The sequence below is a fragment of the Felis catus genome, chromosome D1 (assembly GCF_018350175.1).
Source record: "Felis catus isolate Fca126 chromosome D1, F.catus_Fca126_mat1.0, whole genome shotgun sequence".
Classification (NCBI taxonomy): domain Eukaryota; kingdom Metazoa; phylum Chordata; class Mammalia; order Carnivora; family Felidae; genus Felis; species Felis catus.
This window is the reverse complement of record NC_058377.1, coordinates 74175662-74187495: the sequence shown is the minus strand read 5'-3', so window position 1 is coordinate 74187495 and position 11834 is coordinate 74175662. Positions and strand designations below refer to the sequence as shown.

At 46.0% G+C, this 11834-nt stretch overlaps 1 protein-coding gene across 2 annotated transcripts; it reads left to right on the top strand.

Moving 5' to 3' along the window:
• The first annotated feature begins 2553 nt into the window (after nucleotides 1-2553).
• On the top strand, nucleotides 2554-8077 carry LOC102902249 (serum amyloid A protein-like). Of its 2 annotated transcripts, none has more exons than XM_045039038.1 (4): nucleotides 2554-2729; nucleotides 5213-5304; nucleotides 7219-7357; nucleotides 7763-8077. In XM_045039038.1, the coding sequence occupies exons 1-4, from the start codon at nucleotides 2569-2571 to the stop codon at nucleotides 7923-7925; spliced, it is 555 nt and encodes a 184-aa protein (XP_044894973.1). In that variant the 5' UTR covers nucleotides 2554-2568; the 3' UTR covers nucleotides 7926-8077. The 2 variants fall into 2 exon arrangements, with proteins under 2 accessions (XP_044894973.1, XP_044894974.1); XM_045039039.1 differs by lacking the exon at nucleotides 2554-2729 and adding an exon at nucleotides 4323-4504.
• The last annotated feature ends 3757 nt before the right edge of the window (nucleotides 8078-11834 follow it).

The following is an 11834-nucleotide window of genomic DNA, read 5'->3' as shown; positions in this document are numbered from 1 at the left end:
ACTGCCTTTTCTTTTTCTCTTTATACTTATTTAATACTTTTCAAGTTCTCTTCAGTAAACACGTTCGTTCAGCTCAGTTTTGTTAGCCTGACTATGTTCTAGGCATCTTCCTAGGCACTGAGCACTAATGGTGAAAAAACCAACAGCCCGGTTCCTGTCCTGATTGGGATTCCAGTGTTGAGATCAGGAAGAGCAGCAAATGTCTATGCATCATATAATTTACATGTATGTGCCTGTGTCTCTCATCACATAAACACCCCCCCACCCCACAACAGCACTAAATGTGCAAACACCTCCGTGCACAACAACAGTTCACCCAAATTAATGAAGATTTTAAGTTACAAATTGATAAATGAGTCAGGGTCCCATGCAAATATAGAGAGATTTTTGACTCAATTTTTTTCTCCTAAAAAAAATTTTTTTTAGTATTTATTTTTGAGAGAGAGAGAGAGAGAGAGACAAAATGCAAGCAGGGGAGGGTCAGAGAGAGAAACTGAAGCAGACTCCAGGCTACTTACTATGAGCTGTCAGCACAGAGCCCAATGTGGGGCTCGAACTCAGGAACCGTGAGATCATGACCTGAGCTAAAGTCGGATGCTTAACCGACTGAGCCACCCAGGCGCCCCTCTAACAAAGGAATCTTGAGAGACACCCATACTTGAAAGAATATTCCTGTGTCCTGAAAAATTAAACCCAGATCATTAAAACTGCAATCTGATTGGTAATCTTATTAATGTGTTAATAATGTGTTGACTTGGTAACACTATATTAATTAATCTTCCTGTCTCCAGCAAAGTATAAATGATTATGAATTTTCTTGGCTAAGCCAGAAGAGTTCAATGTATAAAGTGCTTTGTAAGTGTTCAGAATTAATCCAAGCCCCTTTCAGCCTTAAGCATTCCACCCTGACACAACTTGATGAGGTAGACTTTTAGGGCTCCCACGCCCAGTTCCAGTGTTTGGGGGCGTTCTCCACATGCATCAGCAAGCAGTTCTCAGACCCCAACAGGTTGTACAAGAATTCCTCTCAATGCTGACACTCTCTTCCCAAAGATGGCTCAGATCTTACATGTTAAAGACTCAGTCGTATAGGACTACACCCCAGGAAGGATTCAGTCCTATAGGACTACACCCCAGGCTCTTATGTGTGCTTCTCACTGACCCACTGGATCAGAGGTTCCAGTGACTCCTTCTTGGGTACGATTATTTGCTAGAGTGGCTCACAGAACTTGGGGAAAACACTTAGTCACATTTACCAGTTTATTAAAGGATACGAAAAAGGACGAAAATCAACAGCCAGATGAGGAGATACATAGGGCAAGGACTGGGAAGATAGCACGGGCTTCCACGCCCCCTCCAGGCCCACCATTTTCCCAATGTTCACCAACCCCAGCAGCCCTGCAAGCCCAGCCCTTTTGGTTTTTTATGGAGGCTTCAATGCATAAGGATTAATGAAATCCTTGGCCATTGGTGACTGATTGAACCCTCCAGCCCTTGACCCCTGCCTGGAGGTCAGGAGGAGGGAATGAAAGGTCCATTCCTCTGATCAGGTGGCTGGTCCTCCTGGTGATCAGCTCCCATCCTTAGTGAGGTCCAAAGATCACCTCATTAACTAAAGATACCACTGTCACTCTCAACACTCAGGAAATTCCAAGGGTTTGGGAGGCAGGCACTGTGAAAGACGAGATAAAAACCACACATATTTTTATCATCTGAATGACCAAATTTTTATTTCTCAAACACGACAGTATCTCAGGTAGGTATCACTGTCTTTCTCATTTTAAATTCATGAAACTGTTCCTCATTCCTTCCTCTGTCCCTGCATGTGTGGGACCTACGCTTCACATGTCATGCTTGGCCACGGTACTTGTGGGGCTTCTTTTTTAACTTTGGTTTTCTGACTCTTCATAGCCTTGGCGTTCTTCTCATCCACTTAAATTAATTGTGACAGAGAAAAGGGAGGTGTCCGAGGCCTCTCGACAGCCTGGTCACATGTGGCCAATAGAGGAGGGGTAGCATCTAATGTATTATGGAAACCAGGTCACTTTTGAGAGTGAAAGGGGTTGTCACTCTGTATTAAGCCGGCACATCGGGCCCTAACGGAGAGACAGTCCCTGCAAGCTGGGACGCAGGGACTCATGGGAGACTTGGGGGTGTCTCTTTAAGGCCTGGGGAGTGTCATACCTCCATGCCAGGACGGCTTTCTTTTGCAGGAGACACAAGGGGAAAGAGCCACCTGCCACTATTGTCTATTGTTGTAAGCATGGCCTTGCAGGGAACGGAGTGTCCCTCCAAGAAGCTACAGTACACAAGTAACAAAGGAGGAGAACTTGCAGTGCTTCCCCAGGTCCCTGTGAGGGGCCCCACTCCGTGTCTAGACGTTGTTGTCCTTGCTCTCTCTGCAATGTTTCTACCAAAGAAAGCAATGACTTGAATGACGTCGGAAAGTGGGCAGTGGCTTTCCAGCACGGAATGGCCCCAAAGGGAGTGAAAGACTTGTCAGAGGGGGTGACCACTGCACCAGGATATCTGCCCTGGGGAATGTAGGAGGAGGGGTGTGGGCATCACATGGCCTCCTCTGTGAAGCGGCCCCCCAAGTTCCCTGTCACCAAGGGCTGTGGAAGGTTGATAACTGCCCCTCTCCCCACATGTCTACTCCTAGGACCCAGGGAGCCAAAGCTGTTGAGGGTCCTGGCCTGGGCAGAGCTCACGGACCCCACCTTTCCCAGGTAATGATTTGTATGCAGAATTTCTAAATGTCGCTTAGCATTGCCTTGGAAAAGAGAACCACAGGGACAGAGAGATCCTCTGACAGTTGTCTGCCTTACAACATTCATCTCATTGTATCTGAAGAATTAACATAACTCCAGACCCAGAGAGAGGCATCACTCCCAGAGTGGCAGGCTCCAATCTAAGACAGTGATATCCTCACACCAGTGCAGTCCTTGCCTGATTTGCTTCGTCCTGGGTCAGCCTCCCCTCTGCCGCGTCCTGCTCGGAACTCCTCCTGTCCTGTAACATATCCAAGGTCCGCATCCTGCTTCTTCTCTGGGTGACTTCGGGAGTACGGGGCCCACCTCCTTCCTGGCTGTGATTTACCATCTTCCCAGCTCTGCGCTGTCCAGCCTCCAGGATTTGCTTGCATCAGCTTGGAGGCCCTAGCATCTCCAGTGTCTGCTCATATACTTCTTCTCCCAGACACAATCGGGGCAGAACCCCTGAGCTCTCGCTCCCTGGGAGGGGCCTTCCTTGCCCTACTACCGTCCTCAGGTGTCCAGCCCTGGAGCCCACTGTAAGAAGGACACTGGATGCAGGTCTGTCCTCCAGGTCCCCCATCATTGCTGCCACATTACACATCCATAACTCTCTCATCTCCAGGGAAATCCAATGACCTGAAACTTTCCCTTTCTCGTGAAGGGGCAGTGATGGGTAGGTTGGTGAGTGGACCATGGCCTCCGCCAGGCTAATAGCGCCTGTGTGCAATTTCTTCCCAGCATAATCTTCCTCAGCTCCCACAGTGAAGCCCAGTCCTGCTTTTCCAGCTGAAACAGCTGTATCATCACAACCGCCCATCTTGGGCAGCATCCCAGCTTTCTCTGCACCCTTCCTGAATCTTCTCGTCTGATAACTTAGCAGCTGGTGGGCTATTTCCTGATCATTTCCTTAAAAATGTTTATTATTGATTTTTGAGAGAGGGAGAATGGCAGAGAGAGAGACAAGGAGAGAAGGAATCCCAAGTAGGGTCCATAGTGTCAATGCAGAGCCCAATGCAGGGCTCAACAAACTCATGAGCCAGGAGATATGACCTGAGCAAAAGTCAGGAGTCAGATGCTTAACAGACACAGTCATCCAGATGCCCTTTTCCTGACCATTTTTAATGCGTCCTTCCCATGTGACACTGTTATCACATTTCTACACTGCAGTTCCTCAGTTGTAACGTGCCATTGGGAGCTTCCATAGCAACTGATCAGGGTCGAGTCCACCCACTGGGTGCCGGAAGCTCCATTTTCCTGGTTGTCTGTCCTTCCTCTCCAACTTCTGCTCCCTGGGGTCCCAGCTTTATCTTGAGCCACCCCTTTAATGGAGCCCCTGCTGCTCCCCCATTTGCCCTTTGTCTCTCATTCTTCAGGCAATCGATTCTCCTTTCTAATTTTGATTACCCTGCCCAGCATTTCTCAATACACTATTGTGTGGGGAAGAAAACTTTTCTTACCAGGAGTGACACTGGAAACAGGCAGAAATTTCCAAGTTTGCTACACGCCTCAAAGCTGCCAGATTGCACAACCTTGGAAAGTAGACGGGCGTGAAGAAGGAGCCTGATGTTCTGGATGCTGTGTGCTGGCCAAAAGGAATTTCCCAAATCTCAGTGTTTTTGCTTCACACCTGCTTTCCCACCCACTCCCCTAGCAGAGTGTCAGTATATATAATGCCAGCCCCCCTCGCAGGCAGGAGACACGGGCAGCTCAGCCTCACCAGGAGCCTCGGCAGGAAGGGACAGCCGAAGGTGAGGTGCTAGACTTGCCTACACTTTCCTTCTTTGCAGATTCTCTAACCCGAAGGCGTTCTTGGGCTGTGTCCTCACTCTCTGCTTCCTCCCTGAATCTACTCTCCTGGCAATTTGAATTCTCCAGATGGGAATACTTTCTGGGATTGGGATTTGGTCGTGTAGTTTCTCTGTGGGAGTTCACGGATGGGTAGAGCAGGCGTTCTGCAAAGATGTGTGCAATGTCCCACAATCCTCATTTTACAGATGGGTACACGGTCACGAAATCCCCAAAGGCCTCTTTGGAAACTTTCCGGACAGCGGGTTTCAGGGCTCCTAGGGGACGACTGAAATGGCACGTGGTTTATATTAGAAGCGCAGCGCGATCTCTCTTACTGGGATTCCTATGGGGCAAATGGCAACGGAGAACTGGACCCTCTGTTCTATGTATCGTGTGTCACCTGCGTATATATGTGTATACACATTGCCTATTTCTTTCTACCTACATTTATGCACACATGTGTATATACACAGGTGTATACGTACACATATGTGTGTATTTATGCAGGTATGTGTATAGATAAATAGATATCGGTAACATCTAACACTAAGTAGATGTAGGTAATAGGTAAGATACAGGTGTGGGTCCACGTGCCTCCCCCCGAAAACCCCAAACCAAACCAAACCAAAAGTGTGTCGTCCTTGTGTGTTTCTGTGACTCTGCTGCAGGATGAAGCTTTTCGTGGGCATCCTGTTGTGCTCCCTGGTCCTGGGCGTCAGCAGCCAAAGATGGCTCACGTTCCTCAAGGAAGCTGGTCAAGGTAAGGACCAAAGGATGGCGGTCCGGGGAAGGCAGCAACTGGCCCCCCACCAGAATTGACCACAGTGGAGGCCACATCCCCACAGGGCAAAGGCCACAAGTGGGAAGAAAAGCAGCACGGTTTGCAAGACAGCAGTTTCCCAGTTTTTTGAACAATTGAACCACATCTGGCCTTATAACTTCGTGTATATTTAAGGCGAATGCATGTTAATGACACATTTGTTTACTTAATATGATTGGCATTGTGGCTCTAGAGAGCACCTCTATCACGTGACATAATTATCCTTTCCCTTTAGTAGTTGAGATAATTAAGTTCTAGACTGTAGCAAGTTTGCTAATTACGATACGGTATTGATTTGCCTTCATTTTACTGTGCGCTAGATGTCTAGAGCTTATTTTCTACTGGTGGTTTCTCCCCTTAAACGACATGTGTCCTATCCCTCCAGCCCTGGCCCTTCTGGCCAGCATTGCACTGTTCCATGGGGATCCCCAGGACGAAGGTCACATAAGCTTTGGGTTTTAACTTGCAGCAGAGCAGAAGACATCTGGGGTCCAGGGCGCCTGCTCCCCACTCACAAGTGGGACTCCATTGCCACCTAGTGGCAAACCGGGGACAGCTCATTGCTGTGTCTCAGCCATGAAGTGGGTGCATCAAACTTGTGCTCTTAGTAACTACAACCAACAGTAGCTGAGCTCAGCCTGTCCCAGGCACTGTTCTAAGAGCTTTGCATGTATGAATGAATCCTAAACAGTAGAAATAATAAACACATAAAATGAAGATAAGGCATTACGTGGATATTACATAAACTATGATTACGCTCGACACTAGGTCTTTCTCTTTTGCCTACTACATTACTTTTTTTTTTAATGTTTATTAATTTTTGAGAGAGAGACAGAGTGTGAGCAGGGGAGGAGAACAGAGACAGAGGAGACACAGAATCCAAAGCAGGTTCCAGGCTCTGAGCTGTCAGCACAGAGCCCGATGCAGGGCTCAAATTCACGAACCGTGAGATCGTGACCTGAGCTGAAGTTGGACATTTAACTGACTGAGCCACCCAGGCACCCCATACATTACTTTTTCAGGGTCTGCATTTTATGTAGCCTGCTCAGATTCCTTCAGTCTGTAACTGTCTGGTCTTCCTCTTAGCTTAGTCGCTTTACTGTTTTTGTCCCAGCCTTCCGAAGGCCCAGAGAAGTGATAGCATATTGAACACCTACAATCTTCTAGAAGTTATACGTGCATTTTTCTCAGTACATCTGCATAACCACCCTGCGGATGGCAATATACTCCTGCATTTACTGGGAGGACACTGAACTTTAGAGGTGGGGGACCAGTTGTACTTTTTCTGCGTCTGATGACCTGTTTTTGTAAATCTCTCTAGGGGAACTCCCCTTTACCACCTGCTGGTTGACTTCTGACAGTTGCCTGGGTGGCAAATATGCCCCAGACTTTCAGAAATACTTAGGACCAAGTTGTCTTCAAGCTGCCCACAGGGATGAATTTCTACCCTTGACCTGGTTGGGAGCCCTCTGGGTCAGCAGCCTCCCTCTCACTTGCTTTTGTTCTCACGCCCCAGTCAGAGGGTTCCCTGTGTCTGTCCAGGTAGACGTCATCGCAAGACAAAGCATCCCTTAAAGACCATCCCACCTCTTGTTCACACACATCCCACAGGCAAACATAAAGTAGTAACAGTACTCAGAATGGAATCAAGCAGAATAAAACTTGCACCAAGGGTGCTTCTCATAACATTCACCCAGGGAAGTGAAATGTAAAGGAACACTCATCCCAGCCAACATCCTCTCCATGGATTTTGTCAAAGACTGAGATCTTAGAATCGGTGGGAGGAAAATGTCTTATTCCTCTATTTTGCCAAGACACGATCACCTTCATCTCATCATTTGCTTTCCTTTCCAGGGACTAAAGACATGTGGAGAGCCTACTCTGACATGAGAGAAGCCAATTACATAGGTGCAGACAAATACTTCCATGCCCGGGGGAACCATGATGCCGCACAGAGGGGACCTGGGGGCGCTTGGGCGGCCAAAGTGATCAGGTAACAGGGGCTCCTGGGGATGCAGGGCTGGGTGAGCTGAGCCTGGCTGCCTTGGACAGCCAGGAGGGGCCAAGCCCTGGAGAAGTCTCCTGTAGACACTGTGGCTCCTCCTTCTCTTGCCCACCCTCCCCTCTGCGCCCAGTGTTGGCGTGAGTGGCTGATGGAGTCAGAGCAAGGCCAGGAGGAGTGGGTGATTCCCGATCCTTCCCCTATGGGTGCTGTTCTCCCAGTAAGAGATCAGCCTGGGCTGACATGCTCTGTTTCTGGGCCAGGGGGTCAGTGTTTTAGCCCCTCTTTCCTTGGCTCCTGTTAGCAGCCCTCCCTTGCAAAGAAGAGAGATGGGAGTTATGGGCAATTGCTCCTCAGCCCCCTAATTAATCTCCTACCTGCCTTGCTGCATTCCAGCGACGCCAGAGAGAATTCTCAGAGAGTCACAGACTTTTTCAGCCACAGAAGCAGCGGCCACGGAGCACAGGACTCGAAGGCTGACCAGGCCGCCAATGAATGGGGCCGGAGCGGCAAAGACCCCAACCACTTTCGACCTGCTGGCCTGCCTAGAAAGTACTGAGCTTCCTCTTTGCTCTGCACTCAGGAGAGGGGCTGAGAGCCCCCTGAGGGCGGGAATAGTTCCTAAGTATAATTAGTGAATTCTATATTCCCTCCTACAACATACTTTATAAAAAGCACATAGAAGCATTAATAAATGGTTGTGAAATCCAATTTGTCATTGTCATGTGGAAACATCAAATGACAGCCTTTTGGGTCCCTTTAATGCCATGAAGATGATCAATTTACCTTATCACTTTTTTTCCAAGGAGATAAGGCACTAAAAAACCATAATACTAATTTCGAGTAAAATATATGCCCATAATAGGGAGCATACAATGCAGACTATATATTGACCCTACAGGTCAGGCCCTGGCCAGAGAAAGTTCTGAACCCTTGTTTTCAACAGGCCAGTGCTGCAGCCATCCCCATCCTAGCTTTTGGGTATATCTGCGGATACTTTTGCTTGACGTGTGATTGGAGGTCATTGCCGGATGGGCCAGAAGTACACACAGCTTAGGATGTATAGAACAGTGCTGCCAACAGAGAATCATCCTGAGTCTTGCTTGACTCTGCAGTGTCCTATCAGACATGCATTTAGACAGAGTCACATTTACTGTGAATCTGATGAAGCTTCAGCTCCAAAGTCTCTTCACTTCTACAGAACTATTCCAAGACCCATGGAGATGCCCTTGGAAAGGATTCATATGGTCAATTACTTTGTAAAATCTGCAGAAGTGAAACATTTTAACTGAAGCAGTTAATGCCTCTGTGTTCACGCCAGCATTCTACCATCACTTTTCCTCTTGTGTTGAGTGGGACTGGAGTGGGCACAGGCATTTTGGGGATCTGACTAAGAAGAAGTTGAATTGGAAGTAGAAGTTGTTTGCATTTAGTGAGACATATTTCTGTGATATTTAAAAAAATGTTTATTTATTTAGAGAGAGAGAAAGAAAGAGAGTGCATGTGTTTGCATGACTGGGGGGAAGGGCAGAGATTGAGAGAGAGAGAGAATCCCAAGCAAACTTGGTGTTGTCAACATGATGTGGGACTAGGTCTCTCTAACCAGGAGATCATTACCTGAGCTAAAATCAAGAGTCAGATGCTTAACTGACTGAGCCACCCAGGCATCCCTATTTATGTGGTTTTCAGCTACTTCCAAGTATAATTAAAGGCAGAATTATCTTTTTATTTGTCATTATAAAAAATTATCTTACGAAGTCATTGTCATATAAAGAGAAGATCAAAGATAATTCAGAAAACACTATATTAAAAATGTTGTAAGGGTGCCTCGTGGCTCAGTTGGTTAAGTGTCTGACTCTTGGTCTTGGCTCAGATCATGATCTCGTGGTTCATGAGTTCAAGCCCCACATCAGGCTCTGTGCTGATGATGTGGAGCCTGCACGGGCTTCTGTTCCTCCTTCTCCCTGCCCCTCCCCTGCTTGCGTATTCTTTCTCTCTCTCTCAAAAAAATAAACATACAAAATTTTAATAAAATTGTTGTAAACATGCAAAGCTCAGAGGGTTTTTAGAGCATGGTCCAATAAAGGTGGATATACATTATTATAAATTTGCCCAAACCCATACAGTGTACAATACGAAGAATGAACCCTAAGGTACACCCTGGGTGATAATGATGTGCCAGTATAGATTCATCAATTGTATCAAATATTCCAGTCTGGTGGGAATGCCGATAATGAGGAAGCTATGCATGAGGTCAGTTTATATGGGAAATTTCTGTACCTTCTGCTCTTAATATCGTTGTGCACCTAGAACTGCCCTAAAAATAAATCTACTAAAAGAAAGAAAAAGGATTGTAGGGGCGCCTGGGTGGCTCAGTCGGTTAAGCGGCCGACTTCGGCTCAGGTCATGATCTCACGGTCCGTGAGTTCGAGCCCCGCGTCGGGCTCTGTGCTGACAGCTCAGAGCCTGGAGCCTGTTTCAGATTCTGTGTCTCCCTCTCTCTGCCCCTCCCCCGTTCATGCTCCGTCTCTGTCTCAAAAATAAATAAACGTTAAAAAAAAAATTAAAAAAAAAAATTATAAAAAAAAAAAAAAAAAAAAAAAAAAAAAAAAAAGAAAAAGGATTGTAGAAGTGTGTTGGGCTGCTTATTAATATAAAATATTTGGATATTTTTCTGGATTTTGTGATGTTTTATTTATTTAAAAAAAGTTTTTTAACGTTTATTCATGTTTGAGAGACAGAGAGTGAGTGGAGGGGAGGCAGAGAGAGAGGGAGACACAGAATCTGAAGCAGGTTCCAGGCTCTTTGCTGACAGCACAGAGCCCGACACAGGGCTCAAACTCGCAGACTGAGAGATCATGACCTCAGCTGAAGTCGATGCTTAACCGACTGAGCCACTCAGGTGCCCCTTTTTTTGTGATGTTTTAAATATTATTTGGCTATTTAAAATTGATCACTTTTTTCCTATTCTAAATAAATATTTCCTATTGTAACTAATTTAATATTTGTAATTTTATATTGTTCTTCCTAAAGGAGGCTCCCCAAATTGCATAATTCAGGTCCCACAAAACCTGGGTCTGCCTTTACCTACACACACAGTGAAAAAAATATTTGTAATTATTTGAACCTGGGATCCAACTGTATTTTACATGTTAATATAGAGGTTTAAAAAAATTTTTTTAAACGTTTATTTATTATTGAGAGACAGAAAGAGAACAGAGCATGAGCATGGGAGGGACAGAGAGAGGAGTAGACACAGAATCTGAAGGAGGCTCCAGGCTCTGAACTGTTAGCACAGAGCCCGATGTGGGGCTCGAACTCACAAACCCAGCGAGATCATGACCTGAGCCAAAGTCAGACGCTTAACAGACTGAGCCACCCAGGCACCCCAGCATGGATTATTTTTTGTCCAGTTTTAATATACCTTAGAATTTTCTGGAAGTGCAATTGCTATGTAAGCTGGAACTTCGTTTTGGTAGAAATTTTATCATTCTTTGTGTATGATTTTGAGAAGCACAGTCTGGGGGCGCCTGGGTGGCTCAGTCGCTAAGCGTCCGACTTCGGCTCAGGTCATGATCTCCCAGTTTGTGAGTTCGAGCCCCACGTCGGGCTCTGGGCTGACAGCTCGGAGCCTGGAGCCTGCTTCAGATTCTATGTCTCCCTCTCTCTCTGCTCCTCCCCTGCTCACGCTCGGTCTCTCTCTCCTTCAAAAATAAATAAAACATTAAAAAGAAAAAGAGAGAGAAGCACAGTCTCTGATGGAATAACACCTCTGTCATTCTGCATATCTAACTGGTGGGTTCACAGTGATTTGATGTAGCTGTGCTAACACTGGAGACTTCTATTATGTCTTCTAATATTTAAAATATTAAAATACGTGTCGTTTTATTTTAAATTAATTCTATTTCGTTTAGGGAATCATTAATTTAAAAATCTTAAAATACATGATTTTAAATTAATTTTATTTTTCCTTTATGTGAGGGAATGATATTAATATTTTTGAAATTACATATTGAGGTAGATAATATCATCTATAAACGTCTTTCATCAAAGTAAAGTAGATATGGGAAAATATTTATTGCAGGGTGGGGGTAGTAGCGTTGGGTCTGAGGTTGAATACCATCGAACTAAATAGAAACACGAACTGAAAATACATGGAGTTGTAGTGTTGACGATCTTCCTGGTAACTTATATCTTTCCCAGGATTCCAACCACACCTGGGAGAAGAATGAGCGCCTGATGTCTTTAAGAATGTCAATGGTGCCCAGAGATCAGGGGGTCTACGACAGCTTCGAGATTCATGTCTGTACCAGAGACCGCTGTCCCCCATTGCCTGTCCCTTCCAATCTGGCTAAGAGCTCCTGGGGAGGTGGAATATCTGGTCCGCTGAAACTGGCAAATAACAGTTATGAATATGACCGCGGTTGGGTCCCAGAAAGGGTGGGGTCGTTGGAGATTAAGTCATCTG